This window comes from Dipteris shenzhenensis, chromosome 15 (assembly GCF_047967505.1).
Source record: "Dipteris shenzhenensis isolate YYH24624 ecotype China chromosome 15, Dip_SZ_1.0, whole genome shotgun sequence".
NCBI lineage: Eukaryota > Viridiplantae > Streptophyta > Polypodiopsida > Gleicheniales > Dipteridaceae > Dipteris > Dipteris shenzhenensis.
The window spans coordinates 25,100,335-25,124,687 of record NC_141610.1 but is presented as its reverse complement, the minus strand read 5'-3'; the positions used below and the strand labels follow the sequence as shown (position 1 = coordinate 25,124,687).

The 24,353-nt window shown below is 41.2% G+C and overlaps 1 protein-coding gene across 1 annotated transcript; it reads right to left on the bottom strand.

The window, feature by feature from the left end:
* Nucleotides 1-22,133: 22,133 nt before the first annotated feature.
* On the bottom strand, nucleotides 22,134-23,346 carry LOC147893588 (uncharacterized). Its single transcript, XM_087386320.1, is given in 3 exon segments — nucleotides 22,134-22,740; nucleotides 22,863-23,041; nucleotides 23,134-23,346. Coding segments are annotated over 3 exon segments (999 nt in total).
* Between the last annotated feature and the right edge of the window lie 1,007 nt (nucleotides 23,347-24,353).

The window sequence follows — 24,353 nt, the reverse complement described above, 5'->3', positions numbered from 1 at the left end:
GCGCTATTTAGGACAGTCATCACCGGGCTGGTTTAGGACATGTCAACCACCGGGCGGGTTTAGGACATGTTTAGGACAGTCATAATTTCAACCACCGGGATTGTTTAGGACACTATCACAATTTCAACCACTGGGATGGTTTAGCCTGATGGTCTCAACTTTACATAATAGACAATAACAAGTATATTGCTTTTCATTTCTGAATTTCACCACTAGAAAATAACAATATATTGCTTTTCATTTTTGAATTTCACAATTTAACAGTGGTATATGACCCGAATAGCAGGAAATTAAATTTAACAAAATTAAGTACTAAGAAACACAATAATTTCAACCACTAGGCTGGTCAATAACTAATGTTTGTTCAACTACGCTGGTTTAGGATAATCACATAACTGATGATTGAGCTTAAGTAGCCACAGTTGCATGATGTTCCAACCACTGGTCTAGTTTAGTAAAATAACAATATATTGCAAAATATATTGTTGTTAATTTCTGCTCAACCATGCCACTAGGTTGGACAACAACTAATGTCTTGTTCAACCACGTTGGTTCAGGACAATCACATAACTGGCAATTGAGCTGAACCAGCCTACGATTGCATGATGTTCCAACCACCACAGGGATGGTTTAGGACAATCACATTTGGTTGAGAAGCCTGGTGTAAGAAATGAAACAAGTAATATATCCCAAAGCTCAATGACAAACAACCACTGGGTTGGTTTAGGCACCACTGGCCTGTGTTGCATTTAGCATGTGTATGATGTGCTCCGCAAACACCTTGCATCCCCTCCACTTCTTACATATGTCCTTTTTATTTGGAGAAACTCTCGTATTTTTGTGCCAAAATGTCATCACTATAGCAATGACTTTCACACCTAGGTTGTCTCTCCTTTTCTTGCATTTTGTTGAAGCCCACAGACTTCTTGGATGGGATGATCATGCATTTCTACTGCTCTATGTTCAACTGCTGGAGCCATGTTGGTCCTTTTGATTGAAAATGTCTTTGACATTGTACGCCCAAGCCATTTTTGTGTTTTAGGGGACACCAAAATAGCTAATGTCACCCTCTTTGCAGTAGCTAGTTGATCTAAGCTATGCACCCCTTTCACTTTTTGTAGGCCATTTCTAAGGTTAGAGAGAATCGCCTCTTGGGCATGCGACTCTCGAGGTGTTGGTAGGGCTGTTACTCTGTGAACTTTAGGGTGTAGGCTAAAGCTTGTGAAGATTCGAGACTCGGTAATCACTTGAATGGCCTGATGTTATTGGCTCGAATGCTCCCACCAATCGTGACACCACAGCTTGTGTTCTTTGCTTGGATGGCAATGATCGAATTCGTGCATCTGCAACCGCTTCTTGCTGGTGCGCTACAAGGAGTCTTCTTTCTTCTCGTTGTTTCTCCTTTCGCAGATGTTGCAAAAGTGTCTTTCGTTGCTGATTCGATACCATGCCAGTGCTTTCCTCAACCCACACTCTATTCCTTGTGCCTTGACCTAGCTTTTCAGCTTTCCTGTCTCGCAGCCTCTATCTGCTTCTCTTGCAAGCCATGGCATGTTGCATGTTGCCATTGATGCCATGGCCACAATTAGTCTAGAATAGAGCCAAAGAACCTAGCTAGTGAGGCAAGCAAAGAATAGAAGACAACTTACCCGCAAGAAGATAATGGCAAACCAAAGTCTGCACAAGGTCACATCGAGGTGCATGCAGGATGCAGGGCATTTGTAGAGCGAGTGGGCATTTGTAGGGCGAGGGCAAGTTGCAGGTACTTAATCTTCCAAGATTTGATGGGCGAGAGGTGTGACAATTTAAAATTCGTGAGAGTCATGAAATTTTAGCCGCCGGTTTCCCCCCCTTCTGCGATACACATCAGTAGAATTGGATATCCCAAACAAGTGCAATGTGGCCTAAAATACTTCAAAACACAAATAGGTCAAAGGGCACACTATCGGGTTTAATTCTTTGTATTATTAAATGCAATGACCTTTGGCATGCATATGAGCCATATAGCAAGCAAGTGCATGGAAAAAGAAACAATTCAAAATTGTAAATAGTGTTGGATTTATTAAAATTATCTTTTCACATGCACAATTACACTTTTTTAACTTCTTCCATTTTAGGGTGAATCTAGATACCAATGTCAATTATCAATGTTTAAAGACAAGTCCCAATAGTTTGGATTCCAAAATTTCAATCCGTTTTGGTTTTCAACAAATCAAACAAAAGTTATGGAGCATGCCCTCAAATGGGTATGCATCACTTTACCACAACATTGGAGGCCCGTTAACCCATGCATAATGTTCTCATTTTGGTGTGTCCTTGGGTTGAGGAGAAGCTCACGTAGTGTACTTTTGAATGATTACTTGGTTGCATGTATATATAGAACAAAATTTTGATGTTTTTGAATAAATTGCTATATCATATAGTCTTCAGGATGCATGCTTCACATGCAACATAGCACTTGTAATGCTTTAACGGTCTTGTTTCAAATCCTTATTCCATAATTTTTTGCTCTCATTTTCAAGTTTGGAATGCGTACTACAACTTGAAGACAAAGTTTGCCGAATTCCATTGAGCAAAAGTTATGGGTCATGTAAGATACCTATATACAAAAAAGTCTTTGGGGCAGTCACTCACCATATGTAACCCTATCATGTGAATTTAAGTGAAGGTTTTACTGAAGTTAATTTACATAAGGGAGTATTCAAAACAATTTTGGGAAAAATTTACAGATTTGTATAGAAAAAGGGTACATTTTATTAATGAAAAATTTACAGATAAGGGATTTTAGAAATATTGAATGCACATGATATAGAGGGTTTATACATAGTGAGCCCTCTAAGGAAAAGTCCCTGAACCTCACCAAAAATGGCTACACCGAAGCAAACAATGATTCTTGATTAGCCCTTTATTATAAATCAATTTGAATATCCCTTTTGCTGAATATGAGTAAATAGCACAAGGTAAAGATTAGTGTGGGTTGGAAGGTAGATAGACAGTATCCTTTGGAGCCAAACCTGGCTCTTTTATCACCTCAAGATTCATCTTGTAAGGTGCAGAGAGCGTGTTTCTCAGCCAGTAGCAGTAGCAACTGCGATTCTAACCTAGCTCCTCCTAAGCAAATGACATTGAACTACAAAGTAAAGGTCACATGGGGGAGATACATTATGAGAAAAGAAAGCTGGAAGATCAGATGCTTCGAGATGCCAGCAACTACAATTCTGCCCTAGCTCCTCCTAAGTGAACGACAACAAACTACGAAGGAAGGACACACTTCCATCCTAGATCCTCCGAAGCGAACGTTAGCAAACTACAAAGGAAAGGAAATGTAGTCGTTTTGTTTGCCCATAGCATAGGAAGATCATGTTCCTACAGGAAAAGAAGGCCTGTGCATGAGAAACAACCAAAAAGACATGCAAGTAACATACAAAATGAAGGTTGTAGCACAACTAGTTTCAATATATGTGCGAACACAAGCAAGAAAATAATTTGAACAAAGCATAATGAGCTGCGAGGAAAAGGAAGCCAGGGGAGAAATTTTTTTAGAAAAGAAAGTGAGAAGATAAGATAAAGCGAGAAGAAAGCAAGTGTGATACCGCCCTCCTAAGAGTGCTCTCAATGGAAGCAAACTACAAAGGAAAGGAAATGTAGTCGTTTTGTTTGCCCATAGCATAGGAAGATCATGTTCCTACAGGAAAAGAAGGCCTGTGCATGAGAAACAACCAAAAAGACATGTAAGTAACATACAAAATGAAGATTGTAGCACAACTAGTTTCAATATATGTGCGAACACAAGCGAGAAAATAATTTGAACAAAGCATAATGAGCTGCGAAGGAAAAGGAACCCAGGGGAGAAATTTTTTTAGAAAAGAAAGTGAGAAGATAAGATAAAGCGAGAAGAAAGCAAGTGTGATACCGCCCTCCTAAGAGTGCTCTCAATGGAAGCAAGAACGGAAGAGGGAGAGAGAGAAACAGAGAGCCACACAAGTTTTTGGTGGGTGCAGAACCACCCTAATCTTTGTTTTCATTCATTTATATATGTGCTTGAGTATTGTACATAACCGGGGTAAAGGCACAGTGACCTTTAACCCCCACAACCTCCCACTTAAAGGACAATGTGCCTTTAAGAGAGAACAACCAGTGAGCATACTATCCAATGCCCATCAATACACGATAATACTCAAACCACTGGCTAGGTAGACTCTTCCTCAGCATATCTGCAGAGTTATCATCTGTATGAACCTTGACAAGCTCTATGCGCTTGTCCTCAAGTACCTCCCTGATGAAATGGTACCTGACCTCAATGTGTTTGGTCTTTGCATGAAAGACCGGATTCCGTGCTAGCTGAATAGAACTCATGGAATCACTATGCAATGTCGGTACACCTGTATGAATCCCCAAATCTCCCACTAGCCGATCAAGCCATATAGCCTCCTTGCAACCCTCTGTGGCTGCAACAACATACTCAGCCTCTGTGGTAGACAAAGCAATGCACTTCTGTGTGTGAGACATCCACGACACTGCACCACCTGCAAAGGTGAACACATAACCAGAAGTGGATCTCCTACTATCCACATGCCCTGCATAGTCTGAATCTGTGTACCCAAGTACACGCATGTCTCCTTTACCAAAGCAGATGCACATCTCCTTGGTACCCTTCATGTACCTCATGATGCACTTAACTGCCTCCCAATGCCTCTTTCCTGGATTAGCCATATACCGGCTAACAACTCCCATTGCAAATGCAATGTCTGGTCTAGTAGCTATCATAGCATACATAAGACTCCCAACCACTGATGCATAAGGAACCTTGGCCATCATGGCCCTCTCCTCATTTGATTTGGGACTATCTATATGACTCAGTTTCACATATGGAGGCAATGGAGTACTCACTTCCTTCCCCCCTTCCATATTGAAACGCTGCAATACTTTTGTAACATACTCTTTTTGTGAAAGCCAAAGGAGTTTCCTACTCCGATCACGCGTGATGCGCATACCAAGAATATGACCTGCAAGTCCCAAATCCTTCATATCAAAGGCCTCATGCAACTTGGCCTTTAATGCATCTAGCTCATAAGTATTCTTGCTAGCCAATAGTATATCATCCACATATAGTGCCAAGATTATCAGGCTATTATCCTTAGCCCTTTTAGTGTAGAGGCAGTGATCAATTTCACTCCTTCTAAAACCCTGGGACCGAATGAAAGCATCAAACTTTTGATACCATTCTCTAGGTGCTTGCTTAAGACCATAGAGACTCTTCTTCAGCTTACAAACTAAAAGCTCTTTGCCCTTTTCTTCAAAGCCTTCCGGCTGCACCATGTAAATTTCCTCATGCAAATCCCCATGCAAGAAAGCTGTCTTGACATCCATCTGCATAAGCTCCATATTCTCTGCTACCACTAGTCCAAGCATGCATCTAAGTGTGGTCATCTTCACAACCGGAGAGAATATCTTATCAAAGTCCACACCCTTCTCTTGTTTGAACCCTTTAGCGACCAAACGGGCCTTGTACCTAGGCACATCATCACCTGTGACCTTCATTTTGTAGACCCATTTACATGGCAATGCTTTCTTTCCATGTGGCAAAGAAACCAAGTCCCAAGTCTTATTCTTCATAAGTGAACTCATCTCTGATTGCATATCATACTCCCACTTGCATTGATCCTCGTGCATCATAGCCTCTCTATAGCAAGAAGGCTCCCCGCAATCAGTAAGCATCACATAGTCTACCCCTGGAACAAACCTATCAAGCGGTCTAGACACTCTAGATGATCTTCTCAAGGGAATTTCAGCTTGCTGTCTCACCTGCATATCAGCCACATTTGGCTCATCATTTCCACCAATAGATGATCCATCATCTACCCTTGATTGTATACCTATGGGAGTACTTGGTGGTACCATTTCTTGCACATTTGGTGCATGGACAGCTTGTCTGTGGGAGGAAGGAGAAGCTCTGTGGGTGACTTTACTTGCATCCGAGTGTGTAGAGACCTTGGAGGAACCTTTGGAAAAGTCACTTTGGTTTTGCGAAGTGGTTTTGAGAGCCTGTTAAGTGTTTTCAAAGAAAAAGTCATTTTTTGAGCTTTTCCATGTTCCATTCGATGACAGAGACTCCGTATTGACTTGTAGAGGCAACTATTGCTTGCTTTTGTGTCCACTTCACTTGAGGAGCTTGGAAACACCTTCATTCTTGAATCTGAGATCATTTCATTGGATTTCTAACTCACTTTGTCAGTTTTTGCGTTTTTCTGCCTGGGTGTTGGAACTCAAGTTTGGAGCAACCATTTGCAGATCTATCAGTTTCGGTGGACTCAGGAGGTCCTAAAACTTCTATGTTGCTCATCATTCACACTCTGGTGGAGTTTACAAACAGCTCTATTTCCAAGAACGTTTTTCGGTCCGTGTTGGACCCAGTGATTGAGACCACGGTTTCCAAAACCGCCTGTCCCATTGCGTTCCAGACGCCCAAAAACCCCTACCTGTCAGTTCTTACGTGATTCGGTGGAGGATTTTCAGAGTTATAGAACTCTGTGTATTCGATTTCGTCTCTCTGTTATGCATTTTTCATTCTAAGGTTTTGAAACCTTAGATTTATGCCACATGGCAGTGGATAAGCGTTGACTCCCATTTCTCACTCATCGGTTGGGATTTTGGAGTTCTTGCAGAAGAGAGATATTTGCAAATTTTCTTGCTGAGTTCGATTATGCAATGGCGCCCATGTTTTGAGGCCTCTTAGGTTCTATTTTCAGTAGCGGTCATTACCGTGGGACCATGATTTCTTGAGCATACCTTATGCAGATCACTCTGGTTGCAGTTTGAGCCATGTGTGCTCATTTGTAGTGTGCATTGGGTTACAGTGGATGATTTATAGGCCATTTGGATGCATTGCGGTCCTTATTGGATGCGCTGATAGGCCCAATTTGCCTTGTGGATGCCATTTTTTATGGACGCTTTGCACATGGATGCTATTTTATGCTGAGGGATAGCTTTGACACATTGCAGGTGATGCACTGATAGTGCTATGCTCTCTTGGATGAGATATTATTAATGCATATGCTAGTGGACGGTGTTTATGCTTGAGTCATTTGGCACTTATTGGCATTTTGGATTGCCATTGTAGTTGGCATTTTCTTTTGGGCCAGATTTGCTCATATGGATGCATAGTATATGCACATGAGTCAGATGCATCTTTTGATGCTTTAAGCTTTGAGTTTTGGGGATATTTCACTCTATTGTGGCATACACATTTGGGTGCACCTGGTATTTGGTGTGATTCTCTCTTATAGGCACTAGCATTTGGGATTTTGCTTTATTTGCATCATGGCATCCTCTTCCATGTCTGAAAAGGAGTTTTTTAGCATTAAAAAGTTTGATGGGACAAACTTTTCTTTGTGGAAAGAACAAATAAGGGATGTGCTTATTCAAAAGAAGCAGATTAAACCCTTGGCAGGGATTGAAGCTAAGCCTGCAAATATGTTTGAGGATGATTGGAATGAGTTGGATGCATTAGCAAAATCTACTATTAGACTTCATCTTGCAGAGTCAGTTTATTTCACAGTAGTAAATGAGCTGACTGCGGAAGATTTGTGGAAGAAACTATGCACCACTTATGAAAAGGAAAGTGCCTCTAATAAAGTTTACCTCATGAAGAGGTTGTTTGAGCTGCAGATGAAGGAAGGGGTCTCCATTGCTTCTCACTTGAATGAATTCAATATTATTTTCAGCCAGCTTCAGGCTCAGAAGATGCATTTTGATGCGGAGACTAAGGCAATATTTCTCTTATGTTCATTGCCATCCTCATGGGATACCTTCCGTACAGCTGTTAGTAACTCTGCACCTAATGGAGTACTGAAATTCGATGATGTTGTGGGTAGCTTGTTGGCCGAGGAGATTAGATAGAAGTCTATGGATGGCAACAACAGCCTTAAATGTGCAAAGGGGCAGATCACAGTTCAGGGGGAAGTCCCAACAAAGAGGGAAGTCTCGTAGCAAATCCAGGGCATGGAACATTGAGTGTTACCACTGTGGCAAGAAGGGCCATATGAAAAAGGATTGCTACAAGCTGAAAAGAGAGCAAAAGGATAAGAAAAAGAATGCAAATTCGGGTACAAATCAAAAGAAAGAGAGTCCAAGGGAGGACAAAGGAAAAGTGAAGATCGAGGAGATCAATGCAGTCACACATGATAGTGACAATGACGTTCTCTTCATGTCTAGTTGATCTGCAGAGTTGCTTACCACTTCAGATGATGCATATTCCCAGGATTGGATTTTGGATTCTGGTGCTTCATTCCATGTTACTCCCCATAGGGAATGGTTCTCCACTTATGACAGTGGAAAGACAGGTTGTGTGCATCTTGGAAATGACTATGCATGTGACATAGTGGGAGTAGGTGACATAAAGTTTTCTTTTGCAAATGGGTCTGCATTTGTTTTGGAACCGGAGAAGAGAGAGATGATGAGAAAAGAGGAGAGGAGAAGAAAAGAATGTGAAAAAGAGTAGAAGAGAGGTTCTAAAGGTGAAGTTGCTTCCTTTTTGGATGAAGAGTAGGCTAGAGCATTCCATTGTGTGGCTTTCTTCCCATGCATTGATAGGATTTCTTCCTGGACCCAAACATCCTGCTGCTTTCTTGAAAGTTGGCTGAGAAAAAATTGGATTGGAAAAGGTCTAGCTGTCACCAATGTAAGATTTCTAAGAAAAGGATACTTTTTCTTCTTATTTGAAATTGAAGACATGGCTTGGAAATCTTTACACCATGCTCTTTGGACCACTAGACTCTAGCCTCTATATTTAGAATTTTGGTCCCAAGATTTTAACCTAAACAAACCTAGATCTATCTTTGTGCTAGTGTGGGTTGAACTTCCAGATCTCCCACTTTCTCTTATCAACCAAGATCCAAATATTTGTACGAGTCTAGGGCATGCTATCGATGTAGAAAAAGAGCAATTTATCAATCCTAGAGGACATCCTCAAGTGTGTGTCAAACTGGATGTTGTTGAGGACCTTCCTGACACTCTGGTAGTTGTCAATAAGAATGGGAGTATATTCATGGAACAACCATTGGTGTACAAGAACCTACCTAACTCATGTTTCCTTGGTGGGTTGTCTTCCCATACAGTTAAAAAATGTCCCTTGAAAAGGAACAAATCCAAGACACCTCAGGAACATCCTCAACAAAACAGGCTAATCAACCACCCAAAGCCAAGTGGATTGTAAAAGACAAATAGAAACCTCAAACACAAGAAGGGGTTGCAAAAAAAGGAATCAGCAATGCATCAGTCAAGGTGGCAAAAGAAGTGAAGAACACTAAGGTACACTTAGGGGAGGACAGAGGCACCTTTCCTCTGGTTACAAACAATGCCTATGAAGCACTAATAGATCAAGAAACTGAGCAATGGATTTGGTTCAAAAGTAGGAAAAGAATACCGAGGTTCCAGTGAAGCCTCAAGCCACTATTCAAAATAAGAGAAGAATTTCTCAGGTCAAAGGCCAGAGTGCCCCTCCCAAAAGCCTTGCCCCCAAGGCAAAAAATGGGAAGAACAAGAATGGTAAGTAGGCCATTTTCATTCCTCACATCAAAAGTGTGTGGATTGACTGACCCTTTGAGGATTCAAGAATTATCCAATTGGCTAAGAGGGAATTCTCTTTCCCCAACTTTTCTTGCACTAAAAGAAGTCAAAGTAATCAATGATGTCTTGCTAAATAGACTCAAAAGTGCATGCCACATGTGGTCTTCCTATTTCTTTTTGCTAAGATAACATGTAGGAGGTGGTGAAGGAGGAGGGGGAGAAGGGTAGAAGGAGCCAGTGGGGAGGAGGAGAGGAGGAGAATGGTTGAAATAGGCAATGGAGAGGAGGAGACGGGTAGAAGGAGGTAGTGGAGAGGAGGAGAAGGGTAGAAGAAGGTGTTGAAGGAAGAAGGCCATTTTTTAACATGTAGTGTGTGCTACATGTTGGGCTTCCTATTGTTTCACAAAGGGCATGTAGGAGGTGGATGTTAGGCTTCCTAATTTTTCATAAAGGGCATGCTCATAGAAGGAGAAGGAGAAGGTACGGGAAGATCATTGGAGGGAGGTGGATGTAGCAATGGAGGTAGTGGAGGAGGAATAGGAGAGAGTGACTGGTGAAGGAGGAGGAGACAATAAAGACCGTATTAGATAATTCGGGAAAAACCCAATTCCCAGAATGGCAATTTTGGAAGAAATTGTAGCTCCCCTCAATGAAAAAATAGGAGAAATATGTGAAAATAGACTAGATAGCCATTCATGAAGTGTGAAATATCAACTACATTCTCAAATAATAAATAGAATATCAGTGTCTAAACTACGTTATCATCAACAAAATAATAAACTTTGAAACCCATTTGAGTTAGATTCATCTCGTGAGCCATAGTGATGTTCAAAAACACCTTTATAAAAGCGAGTATCTGGAATTTCCATTGATATTGAGACTCGCTTTTGTTGTGAGCATTCTCATTTGAAAATCTCCAAAACACCGTTTAAAAAATGTAGAGTGTAATTAATAACCATGAGTATTGCAATGAAAACGCACAAGCTCTTTAACTTAGTAAGATATGTAGTTGATGGAAAATCAAGATATGTAGTTGAGGAGAATGAATGCAAGATATGTAGTTGATGGAAAATCAATGGGCAATGACAAGCATTTGATGTAATTTAGGTGGCAATGACAATCATTTATTGTGCACTTTCAATGTTTGGACTAACTAGCATTATTGTAAAATGATAAATTTACATGTTATGTTGATTACTCATTGCAAAGTAAAAAAGTACACTTTAGGATGAAAACATAACAACTTGTTGATACATCATTGAAATCCCTGAAACAAATCATGATTCCAAAGAAACTCTCAATTTCTAGCCCCAAAGAGAATGGCACCGGAAAGAATGGCATGAGAGACACTCCTTCTAAATACATTATGAATGTAGTTATGAACATGTTTGCATATTATTCACACACAACAATTACGCACCAATTTACATAGTTGGCAAGAAAGTAGTAATTCCCATAAGTAATGATTGTATAAAGAAATACAATGTTGTTATTCAAAACTCATAGTCTGCAAATAGCTCCTCTCCTGCATGTATATCATCTATGGATTCAATACAAATGTGACCATATTCTGCAATATCTATGTTCATCATGGGGTCATACCAAGGAGGAACATTAGGGGAAATACATAACAAACATTTGGCTTTACATTGGTATTTCTATTGCTGTTAATAAATCCTGCCACATTGCCAGATTGAACATCACCAACAATATGCACCATATCCTTCATAGGGACAGTAGGGTCCTCTTGGATAGAGTACTTCTTTAGCCTTGGATGAACTCTACATAATTCCTTCCAGTCTCTGTAGGAGTACTTGTCACCTCCATAATGGAGAATAGTAGTTCCTATCTTGATGGAGCCATGCACAAACAAGCCCCAGCCAGCACCTGTAATGGTTGACTCATGCACCTCGAAAGCCACATTTTTTATCCAGAACACTTCGTTGATAGGGACAGGTAACTTTGGTGGTCCAAATGGATCTCGTTCTGGTATGTACCTACTCAAGCTTGATTTGAACGTATATCTATCTACATCACAAAACGTATATCTATCTACATCACAAAAGACAAATTCAATTAGCTACAACAACAGTTATATATATTGAGATAAAATCAAAAAACACTTTGACATATGTACCTTCATGAAAAATACGCATTCTGTAGTCGGTTTATGTAGCCCTTAGCAATGTATTTCTTGATATAGCGACCTTTGTACCCTAGGTCTATAGCCAATTGAGAAACTTGCATAGCATTCATGCTAGAGAGTTGCGGAGCATTCCTTAAAAGTATTATTTGGGATGCATTGAGTTTAGGCACCTGGCCATCACCACCATGGGTTGCCCTATCACCTATATCCCTCTCTCTTAGTTGATCTGCAAGAGGAAGATTTCTTGTTTTATATTCCATTCTTGACCATGCATGATTTTCCTCCCTCCATTCATCAATTACTTTCTGGACAAGGTTGAAATCCTTATGCCCCTCCATCACAGGTAATTGTCCATACCGATTTGTCTCAATCATGCTGCGCACATCTTTAGTCTCATCGAGTTGTAGTAAGTACGGCATCAACTCTCTCAGTAGAATATTATCATCCTTGTCTTGTACATCAAACGTTGAAGGAAATATGCAATTTGATGGAGGGCTAATGCAAGCCTTGTATGGGGAGTCATCAACAAGGATTGTCCTTCTAGCATCACATCCAAATGCCTTTGAGATTTTTGCTAAGGGTTTGAACATTGCCTCAACACCAACCTTGTCAGGCCTATTTATCCTCGTCTTACTGTAAGTGTAGCATCCTTGCTGAGACCATATAACAAAGAAAGGGAGGCTCTCGTTTGCATAATTTTGCAGCTTTCCTACCATATCAAGTACGTTATGCTCCATCGCAGTTGACCAGATACCTACATTAAATCTTTGTAGCAAGATTTTAAGAAATTCTATGCACCCAGGATGAACAACCATATAACTATTTTTGCCATGCATAATAGACGGATATATTGGAGACTTGAATAGGCAGTGACTTAATAACAGGCCATTCAAGTCTAATATGATTGTTAATCGTGGCATATCCAAAGAAATTGTATGTGGATATAGATCCAAATTCTCCTTGAAGTTGCTGGCTTTTGACTCATCCAAATTTTCAGGTGCTATGATTTCATACATGTTTGCAACAACAATAAGATTATCTAGTTTTGTCCCCAATGTTGAGATAGTATGTTCATCCATGTTCTCTTCTAAAAGTATAGGATTCGTGATATTCCTTGCAATTTTCTCCATTTTTGGGGTTATGTTTTCTTCTATACCTCCTGTATCCATTGCGTAATTGATAGTCCCCATTTTGGGTGGTATGTTGTCCTCTACATTTGATGTCTCCACATCCTTCCATGCATCATTGGTCCCTATGGAAGTTGAGGAATATAGAAATATTTTGATTCTTTAGAGTGTATTCAACAATGTCGAAGCACAAAAGCATATGAAACTAATAAATAACAATAAAGTATGAACATTATCCATCGTCGTTCACTGATTCCATTGTATTTTTGGGGAATGGCCTAAGTGCCAATCTCTCTAAAGTCAATTGAGAATGCAAATAGTGAAACGTTTCTCTCTAAACTCATAGAGAGAATGGCAATAGTGCCATTCTTCTCTTGGGGTGGTGCTAGTGCCATTTTACATATAAGGTTATGGAGAATGCCACTAGTGCCTTTCTCTATACCCTCATTGGGAGGAGAGAATAGTACTAGTGCCTCCCCCCATGTCCCAAAAGAAATGTACAATGCATGATCTAAAAGCATAGATACTATATTACTTTGGTCCAATAGATTTGTAGAAAGCACCCAAATCAAAACTTTGGTAGCATAGTTAATACTATACAATTTTTAATCTCTGTAATGCTTTCAACTAACATAGATTCAAGAAAGGAACATAACAGTATTACCATTTCTACATAACCACAAAGAGAGAATGGCACTAGTGCCATTCTCCATATGAGGTCGCATAAAATGTTAATAGTACCTCTTACGTATAACCCAACATAGGGAGAATGACACTAGTACTATTCCCCATGTCGTTATGTCACACAATTTTATCATACCTAATGTTTAATATCTTTAAATGTGCAATCGAGAAAATCCATAAAAGTCATATTATTTTGAAACTGAATACACAAGGCATAAATGAGTAGCTAAAGACCTTGCTCCAAATCTTCCAATGTAATCTTTAGGATAGCTTCAAGATTTGCTTCAGTTAAAGGTCGCAAGTCTTCAATGTGATGCTCACCCTCTTTATTTCTTTATCGATAGGTAAATCAGCTCTATGTGTCTCAAGAGGCCTCTCAATGCTAGACCAAATCTTAATATGGGGATTATTTGATGCATGTGCCACACACATAGCCTCGACCTCTGTCGCCTGTTGGGATGTCTTCACTAGTGAGATCACTTTTCTTTTGCTTGACAATGCTTGTAATGCCACACATCCATTAGTAAAGACGTCAACAACAACTTCATGTTCCCTACTACAATAGCACCTGATGCACTCCTTGATGATGCCATGCTTCACAACCGCCTCTTTTTCATACTCATCGCCCTCATCAGAATAAAGAATATTGTCCTCAATTATTGTGTATGGCCTTGTGATTTCTAACATGTGCTCAAATCCATCAAACCCATCATGTGAGCTGACAAATGACAAAAAACAGAAGGTCTCAGACAAACACTTTTGTGCACTATCCGATTCATGGATAACACCCACAAACCTTCTATGCCAAAATCGAGCCTCTATCATTGCTTCTTCGAGATTTACCATCTCTATCATTGTCATAAATGATAGCAATACATACTGTGACGGAGTGGCAACGGTCTTCATCAAGCCATAGAGCAACTTCTTGAAGGCATTCTTATCCCAACACATGCCTTTGGTAGATCCCTCTGAGGTGTCAAGCACACACAAGCTGATTGGAAGTTGTCCCTTGGAGTGACGTGCTAGAAAGCTCTCCCCCTCCATCTCCATGTTCACTTGAATAATTGTCCAAGGAAAATAAGACTGCGATGTAGACTTGTTACCCTCTATTGAACTAATCACCCAATCAACATAGATTGATGCGGCTTTTGGGAAATCAGGTGTGGACTTGCCAACTTGCAGCTTCTCTTTGACCCATGACTCACATGAACCCTTGAAGCTCTGATAAACAATTGAATCAATTTTGAAGTAAGTTGCAAGGGCATCCCATGTTTGATGTTGGGGCGAAGGGTGACGTGAGTTGAACTCCTTGATGAGCGCTTCTTTTAGGGCTCTATCATGCTTAATCTCCATTGCCCGTTGAGACATTTCAATGGAGTCCTTGTCTTTGCTTGACTTGACCAAGACTACTTCTTTAGACTCAATCTCTGCTTGAAGTGCACGTACATCTTCGTCTTCCAATCCTAGCAGACACCTCATATATGTTATTGTGGGATTTCAACCCTCAAGATCACCCTGCTTCACCAAGGTCAAAATCCTAATCCATTGTTCGTAGATGTCATCATCATATGTGACCATGTGTGTGTCCTTGGTAGCAAAGTTTGTGCCCATCGATACGCTTGAAACTCCTACAAAATTCTATATAAAAAAATCCAGATCATCTTAGACATTCTTCTAATCCAAATCATGTAATAGAGATAATAATGACACTAGTGCGATTCTCCCATTACCATGTCAAAAGCATGACTTGGTAACTAGAAGAATGGCACTAGTGCCATTCTCACATCAGGGAATTGACACTACTATCATTTCTTTTACAAAGCCATAAACATTCTTGAAATAAAAAATGCATACAAAACAAAGTTTATTACTCACATCCCAACTTTGTCGATCTTTATGCCCTTTGACAAGGCCTTGGGCTAGTTTCTTTGGTCGTCCGAATGCAAAGGAAGAAGGTGTCCTTCTCAGAGCCCTCAGATGTTGAGTTGGCAGACCCACCAACAGAGAAGACTAAAAGATCTCGCAGAAGTAAGTGGTCACCCTCGGATTTTCCCATTGGCTTAGGGCAAGAGGACTATTCGGTCGTTTAGGACCTTGCTCATCGGTCTTTGAGCATCATGCTTCCTCAACTAATAGCATTAAGCCCTAAGGTGATACGTGAGCTGCAGCAAGGGCTCTCAACAAGGAGGAGCAAGAAAAAGGGAAAGGTACAAGAGGTCTCTTCTATCTCTGAAGAAATTGATCGGCACCCACATATAGTAGATGTCATCGTAGATAATTGCCATGTCAAAAGTGTCTGTGTTGATGGGGGAGCCGCATGTAATATCATGGTGCCTCGAATCATGAAGAAATTGAATTTGAAATGTACAAGGCATTCCTCCACTCGAATCAAGGTAGCAGATGGTCGACGACTCGCCACCCTGGGAGTCATTGAGGATTTGCCCATCACTATCAATGGGTTGACCACCACCGTTAATTTCTATGTAGTGGACATTGAAGATACAGGCAGGAGTTACCCAGCCATACTCGAGAGACCATGGTTGAGAAAGAGTGATGAGTCAGCTATTGGAAGACATGATACATGTCTTTTGGTGCTTCTAAGGAGAAGATCCCAATGCAACCAGGTGCCACAAAACTAGAAGAAAAAGAGGAGCAAGACAATGATACTCTCTCATCCTCGGTGTCTGAATCAATGGAAGGATCAGACGGGGGGGAGGAGTCCTTAGAGGAGGAAGTTTACATGATGGGGATGTCTCCGACCCCACCACCTATCCTCAACAGCTTGAATCTATGCTTTCCCAAGACCTCACTCCAAGTGAGAAAGACGAGTTCCTAGAAATGTTCAAAGATTTCCCTGACCTCTTTGCAACTAGCTACCGCCACCTTCAGCATGTGACTGCCATAGAGCACAAGATAGAGCTGAAGCCTAATGCGAAGCTTGTGGCTCAGAAGTATCAGAGATTAGGGCCCCTACAGATCGATGCTTTGCGCTTAGAGTTGCAAAAACTTGTAGAACCTGGGTTTATTGTTCTGGTTCACAATACTGAATGGGTTTCACCAGTGGTAGTCACACTAAAGAAAAATAACAAGTGGCGGGTTTGCATCGACTATAAGAAACTCAATGTAGCCACCAAGAGGGACCATCATCCTCTTCCCTTTCAAGACCTCATTCTTGAAAAAAGGTAAGTGGTCATGAGATGTATACTTTCTGTGATGGTTACTCCGGGTTTTATCAAATTAGAATTGCCGAAGAAGATGTGCTTAAAACCACATTTGCCACACCTTGGGGGACATTTTCATTCAAAGTAATGCCATTTGGCCTCACCAATGCTCTTGCTACCTTTCAAAGATTTATGTAGATGGTGTTTGCTCCTTATTTGGGGGATTTCTTGGAGGTGTTTTTAGATGATTTTTGTATATTCTCGTCACGTAAGGAGCACGTCATGAAGGTTAGGTTGGCCTTCCAAAGGGTCAATGATGCGAATGGCAGTCTCAACCCTAAGAAATGCAACATTGGAGCCACTCAAGGGAGGTTACTAGGACATATTGTCTCATCTGAGGGCGTCAAGCCTAACCCCAAGAAGGTAGAAGCTTCCTAAAAATCTCCCTGCCAACAACCAAACATCAGGTATGCTCATTTGTCAATATAGTAGGATACTATCGCCACTTCATTGATCAATATGTTGCTTTGACACGACCCATGACTATGCTATTAAAAGATGGGGTTGATTTCTCTTGGGATGAGGATTGTGATCATGGGTTTGTACAAATCAAGAGTGCTCTAGCTTCAGAACCCATTCTACGCAATCTAGATTAGTCAAAGACTTTCTATATCAATCCTGGGTTTGGTGAACACACTTTGGCAGGTATTCTTCTCTAGCAAGGGGATGATCGGTTCATGTATCCCGTTCGATTTGCTTCTCGACAATTGCTCGAAACTGAACGATGCTACTCTGAGGCTGAAAGCATGCTTTGTCTTTCATGTTCTGCATTGAGAAATTTAAGCATTATTTTGCTGGAAAGTCCTTCATTATAATCTGTAGCAATGGTCTAGCAAAGCAGGTTCTTCAATCACCAAATCCCACGGGCCGGTTGGCCAAATGGTTGGCAGTTTTACAAGAATATGATTTTTCTTTCAAAATTGTAAAAGGGGGTTGTTCCAACTTGAAGAATGCTTTGATTGATTTAGAGGAGTGCCTCAATGTAACCCTTGTAGCGGCCATAGAAGTTGGGGATCCATGGTATGGTGGAATCTATAGGTTTCTGACTGCTTTCTCCTTTCCTCCAGAAAGTACTAACTATGAGAGAAAGAAGATCCGCAGAGATAGTAGGCGCTACACCCTCTTTGATGGGGTGTTATACTGTCAAGGCATGGATGGGGTACTAAGACGGGCCATTGACATAGATGAAGTGCCTAAGGTATTGAAGCATTATCATGATGGATTTTGTGGAGGCCACTATGCCAGTGACTATACAGCTAAGAAGATTTTACATGCTGGATACTATTGGCCGACCTTGTTCAAGGATGTCACTTTGTATTGCAAAACCTGTGAACCATGCCAATTCTTTGGTAGGAAGGATTTGCGTCCTGGGAAACATCACCCAGTGATGTCCATCCATCCATTTTAGAAGTGGGGAATAGATTTTGTCAGGCCCGCCCTTGTAGTGTAAAGAACTCCGCAGGAAGCTTCACCTTGAGACACAGGAGAAGTCTCCCCTCCTCATTGAGACCAAGAAGAGTTACAAGCGTTTGGTGCGATGCAAAAAGCGCCAATTTCTAGCCCAGAATGAGGAGGAGCTGAGAAGTTTACTTTTCAGCTGTGATTCCAAGGAATTCTAGAAGAAATTCCTTCGCTTGAAATCTCAAACTCCTCTTACAGACCCGCAGGTTTGGCTTGCCTATACTTCCACTTTATATGATATTCCAGACCAGACCTATCCCATGTGCCTAGACCCACCTCCTCTGCCTTATTCTCATCCAATAGTGTCCGAGCAGCAGCTCATCGTTTGAAGACTGGGAGAGCTAAGGACCATGATGGATTGCAAGCGGAGTATGTAATCCATGGGATTGATGCCTTAGCTACAGTCCTCTCCCGTCTTTTTAACAAGTCCATTTGTACAGGTCTTCCACCTAGTTGGCTAGAAAATACTATAGTACCCATACACAAGTCGAGGGATCCTTTGGAGGCGTCGAACTACAGGACCATTATGATTGGCCATGTCATGGCCAAGATTTATGCGACCATTCCAGAAGGACATATAAATGACCATGCCGAGGCGATAGGTATGAGAGCTAGAGGGCAGGCAGGATTTCGTGCAGAGCACTCGACTCTAGATCATATCTTCACACTCAGGGCTTTGATTGAGGAGGCGAAGTCACGTAAGCAACGGCTCTATTGTTGCTTCGTGGACTTCAGAAAGGCATTTGACACTGTGCCGTGTTTTAGACTCTTCCAGTGACTTGGGATTCGATGGGGAGATTCAATGGGCGATCATGGCCTTGTATGAGAGAGTCACAGGTAGAGTCAGGAACGGGCGGGGCTGTCGGGGGAAGTACGCAGTACGATAGGGGTGAAGCAGGGGTGTCCTTTGTCTCCGACACTCTTTGGTCTCTATATCGATGAGTTAGAGATGTAGATACAAACGATGGGTGGTACAGGTTCTTTACTGGTAGGATCCACGATACCGATTCTCCTCTATGCAGATGACGTGGTTTTTATTTCTTCCTCCCAGCAGGGTTTACAGGCACATCTCCATGCACTCCACAGCTTTTGTCAGGACAGAGGGTTGTTTGTAAACCTTGGGAAGACCAAAGTCATGGTCTTCAACACGTCATACCAGGTTTATAGGAGAGGCGAGTTCTCTTTCACATTTGATGGGCAGGAGGTGGAGCTAGTCAGGGAGTATACATATTTGGGTGCCACATTTAGAGGTCCAGTCTTCACCATGACGCATGTAGCATGAGATAGGATCAGTAGAGGGTATGCCGCCTTGGCTTTTCTCGAGAGGCAGTGTGCACAGTCACATTTTCAGCATCCCGACACGAAGTCCTTACTTTTCGATACGCTGGTGAGACCTGCAGCCATGTATGCTAGCCCCTTTTGGGCAGGAGATCTCAGTGTTGCAGATTGGAGACGAGTAGAGAGGTTACAGATCATCCTGTTCTCCAGATTGATCAGAGCGAAGCCCACGGTACCGCATCAGATTACGTTCGTAGAGTTCGGAGCTACACCCCTAGTACTAGATGCAGCATTTCAGTCAGTTACATACTTGCATAGGATCAGGGCGCTCGGAGACTCAGCAGCAGGGAGAGCACGATTACCGTGGCTAGCATTGAAATCCTCACAGATGTTAGCGGAGAGAGGTCATACTTTTTGTTGGTACCACACACTCTCCACATGGCTCACCTCGTTGGGCTTGGATATGGATAGGCTGCCACCATTTTGATACAGCATAGATGCCCCTCGCCTCCCTCTCACTCGACATGAGCTCAGCCAGGTGACCATTTTCTCAGGATTTCAGAGGATGGCTTCATCATATCCCCAGGATATATCGGCGTTCATATGTCGCACTCACTCAGCAGCTCAGGGTATCTTCCCACAGATTAGACGTTGAGGCCGGCAGGATGCGTCGTACAGCTACCGGACATAGACCCAGGCGAGAGACTAGGATATGCCCTTTTTGCACTATGGGGGAGGTGGAGACTGAGGAGCACTTTGTTTGCAGATGCCCTTTATATTATGAGATCCGTGGCAGATTTCACTGTTTATTTGGGCACGGATTTAGACCTCTCTCTCGGATTATGGAGTATGAGGATCAGTATTGCTTAGCGTTGTTCATCAGGGAGATCACCAGATACAGAGAGAGATTCCTCAGAGAGCACCGTCGCATCCCTGCCAGAGACCTGGTTATTCATGAGGAGCAGGACGAGGCGCAGGACCATGAGCACAGAGATAGCCCATCTTGCCAGAGCATCTTGCCAGAGAGCACCGATGGTTCCACCCCGAGGATGTACATATGACATGATCCGGCAGCACCGCAGGATGATCTTACACAGAGGCCGTACCCGTCGCTTTATTTCTAGACGACGGAGGATGATGGCAGATTTTCGGAGGAGATTGCTCCATGGAGACTTGGCACCGCCAGCAGCCCACTTGACACTTGCCCAAATCTTCACACTCATGGCAGGAGGCATGGTCAATGGCCATGACTTCCATCATTTCTTTGGATCACAGACCCCTTAGGGAAGATGATGTTCCTCATATTTCACATTTTACATTTTGTATCTAGGCATTTTTGGTACTCTATTTCATTTCATTTTGTATCTAGGATTTTTGTAGCCATTTTTGGCATCTTAGCTGTATTACGATGAGGCCACCTAGTTGGCGCATTGTTGATGATGTATTTTCCTTTCGGATGATTTTGTGTCCCATAGGCCATGTATGGCCTTCCGTGGACCTTTAATAAAATTTCTTTCTTTCTTTCTTTCTCTCTCTCTCTCTCTCTCTCTCTCTCTCTCTCTCTCTCTCTCTCTCTCTCTCTCTCTCTCTCTCTCTCTCTCTCTCTCTCTCTCTTTCTCTCTTTCTCTAATTTTAACAAGTTTTAAAGAAATCACCCAAGTGACATGATTTCTTAATCCTCATCGATTACATCATCATCATCACCATCATCTCCACTATTCATCAAGTCAGCTAAAATTGGTTCCTCTCCCTCTCTAAGTCCATCATAAGTATCTAATATATCATGTGGAAATGATGATGGGCATGAGAAATCTCTAGACATAGAGAAATCAACAATGGAATCACTATCTGCCCCTGCTCTTGGAATGTGATCAAGCACAACACTCCAATTTTGCTCCTTTGTGTCATGCACATAAAAAACTTGTACATGTGCAGTCATGACAAATAGTTCGTCATCAAGATTTGAAGAGCTCATTTTCCTTGTTGTGTTGACTAGTTGGAATTTATACTTATCTATTTTCATTGTAGCATTCTTTCCTTTGGTATTAGATTTGAACCAATCACAGTACAATAAGATGGTAGTGAAAGACCCAAAATCCAATTGAAGTATCTTCTCAATCTTTCCAAAAAAACGAATAAAGCTTCGTGTTGGATTTTGATCTTTGATACTACTTTGGCTTAGCATATTGAAATATGTTGCAACTCCACAATTTTTTTTTTTTCCCAATATCTCCATCTTTTGTCCGTAGATGGTATCCATTGACACACATTTGTTGATGAGAAACTGCCTTATGACTAGGCCCTTCTGCCAAATCAAGAAGTGCAAAATAGTCATCACCTTCAAAGCTTCCACTTTGAACTAAGTCGATGACCTACAGGAAGAACATAAATAAAGCTACAACTATCTTTAGTCCAGCAAATCTACATGTGAATGAAAATCAAGGGTATTATTACTTACCTTTTGTTTCAACCACATTGGAAAAGTTCTCAAGTATTTCGTTCTTTCATTATGAAATACCTTCTTTCTTGAATGTTGAAATCTCACTTCAATCTCCTCTTCAAATATTTTATTAGAAGATCATAATAAAAAGAATGTAATTGCATAATATTTTAAAGAACGTGATTGGATGTTCAAGTTGGTTAATGCAATTACCTTTTCCATTTCATGATGATTTCACTATTTTCCAAGACACAAATATGGGCTTGATGTCTTGTCAAGTCATCAAGTACAATCTCCACTCCATTCCCTTTCAACTCCTCATTGTAAAAAGTTTCATGCTCCTCTACATCCCATACTCTTCTGCATGATCCATCAAACTCGCTAATATACTCTGAGAAGAATCCCATAGCTTCTGTGATTGCATATCCCTCAGCCATACTTCCTTCTGGCCTTAACTTATTTTTCACATATTGTTTCAAAGTCCTCATATTTCTCTCAAAAGGATACATCCATCTGATACTAACAGGTCCACAAACTCCCAATTCTTCAACTACATGAATGAGTAAGAGTGTCATAATGTCAAAGAAGGAAGGAGGAAATACTTTTTTCATTAAACATAAAACATATATGGCTTCTTCATACAATGCATCCCATTGTGTCATGTCCAAAGCTCTTGTAGATATTTTGCAAAACAAAAGACTTAGTCTCATAATAGTGGAGCAAACAGAATCAGTCAAAGAATGTCTTACTGCTAGTGGCAGTATCTACTAAAGGAAAATATGATAATCATGCGTTTTCATTCCTTGTAGCTTTTTGCTAAGAACATGCTTTTGCAAAGATACTGATTACCTTGTTGGACTTTGATTTTCTTTACAAATGAAAAAAAATCATCCTCTTCCTTCTTTGTAAATCTATATGATGCAACTGGCATTTTCAACTTGTCATTTCTTCCATGGACTACTTGAGGCCATAATTCTAGTCGTATTTTCATATCCTTCATGTCTAGATGAACTCTTAATAAATCTTTATTTGATTCTTGTAAGAGTTTCTTTAAAAAATTTTTAGCAATATTTTTCCCCACATGCATCACATCAAGAGTGTTACGAACAAGAAGGTGCTGCACGAAAAAGAATACAATATTTAAATTTTCATGGAAGATAAAACAAGTTATTTTAAGTTTTTTAATCATGTAGAAACATGAGTGCTTACCTCCCAATATGGCAATGTATAAAATATTGACCATCTTTTCCACCCAATCAATAACCCTGGATCTTCTTTAGGCCGCCTATTACTTTCGAGTAGCCACTTCTCCCTTTGTCTACAAAATTCCTTTATTTCTTTGACACTAGGATATATAGGATGCTCTCTATATTCAACGGGGCCATTGAATGCAATTCTTAAACTTCTGAATCTATGGTCCATTGGAAGAAAGTGCCTATGGCCTATATATTCCATCGTCTTAAGGCATGATGTGTATCTTCCTCGAAATGCAAGACCACATATAGGACAAGCATTGTATCCCTCTGTGTAGTAACCAAAAGTGAGCCCATAAGCTGGGAAGTCATGGATGGTCCATAGCAAGATTCCCCTCAAAGTGAATATTGTTCTTCTTATATCAGATTCACTTGCATCATATGTTGAGATATCGAGCTCCACTCGTGATATGCCAGGGTGACCGTTGTGCATTTATGTCACCGACTTGTTAGCTGCAGATGCGGTTGGTACACCGCCCATGAATAATAGCTAGATGACAGCTATCCTTATGTACTCTAGTTCGTGGCTCAGTTAGTATGCCACCTTAGCTAGCTGAGTTTGGTTTGAGACCCACATATATGGTTCTTCTATTTCTTTGTACTAGAGTTCTTTTCGCTTTCACAACTAAGAAGAGGAAAACTGCTTTCAGCCTCCACCTTTGTGTGTATTCCCCCATTGTGTATGTGAGAAAGCCGCAAGTGAGACTCCTTCCTTCTCTCCCACTATCTTCATATGGTATCTGAGCCTGGTTCGTGGGAGCTCAAGAAAGCAAACCAAGTTCACGGTGTCCTAGTAAGAGGACCAGTGTTGCTTTCCTTTTTCGAGTTTGGGAGCAAATCTCTGCAGGTAGCACAGCCGGAAAGTGCAAGAGTGCATTGTCTCAGATTGAGATGCCCTTCGCGGTGTGGTGAGAGGGCAGTATATTTTTCTGATTCGAGGCCTTTTTGGGGCCCATTTTGGAGGCGAAAGTTCTCCGCAAGCACTAAGAAAAAGGCCCTGTTTTTGCTGTGCGACCACTGCTCTGCAGGTCGGTGAAAAGTTGTCGCAGAAATTGCATCGTATGCCTATGCGCAGAGATATTGGGAGTTACAGAATCATCCTTATTGCCTATTGATGCAAAATTGTCACTAGGAAGAGGAAAATGCAGCTCAAGCAGGAGTTGCACAATGTGCAGA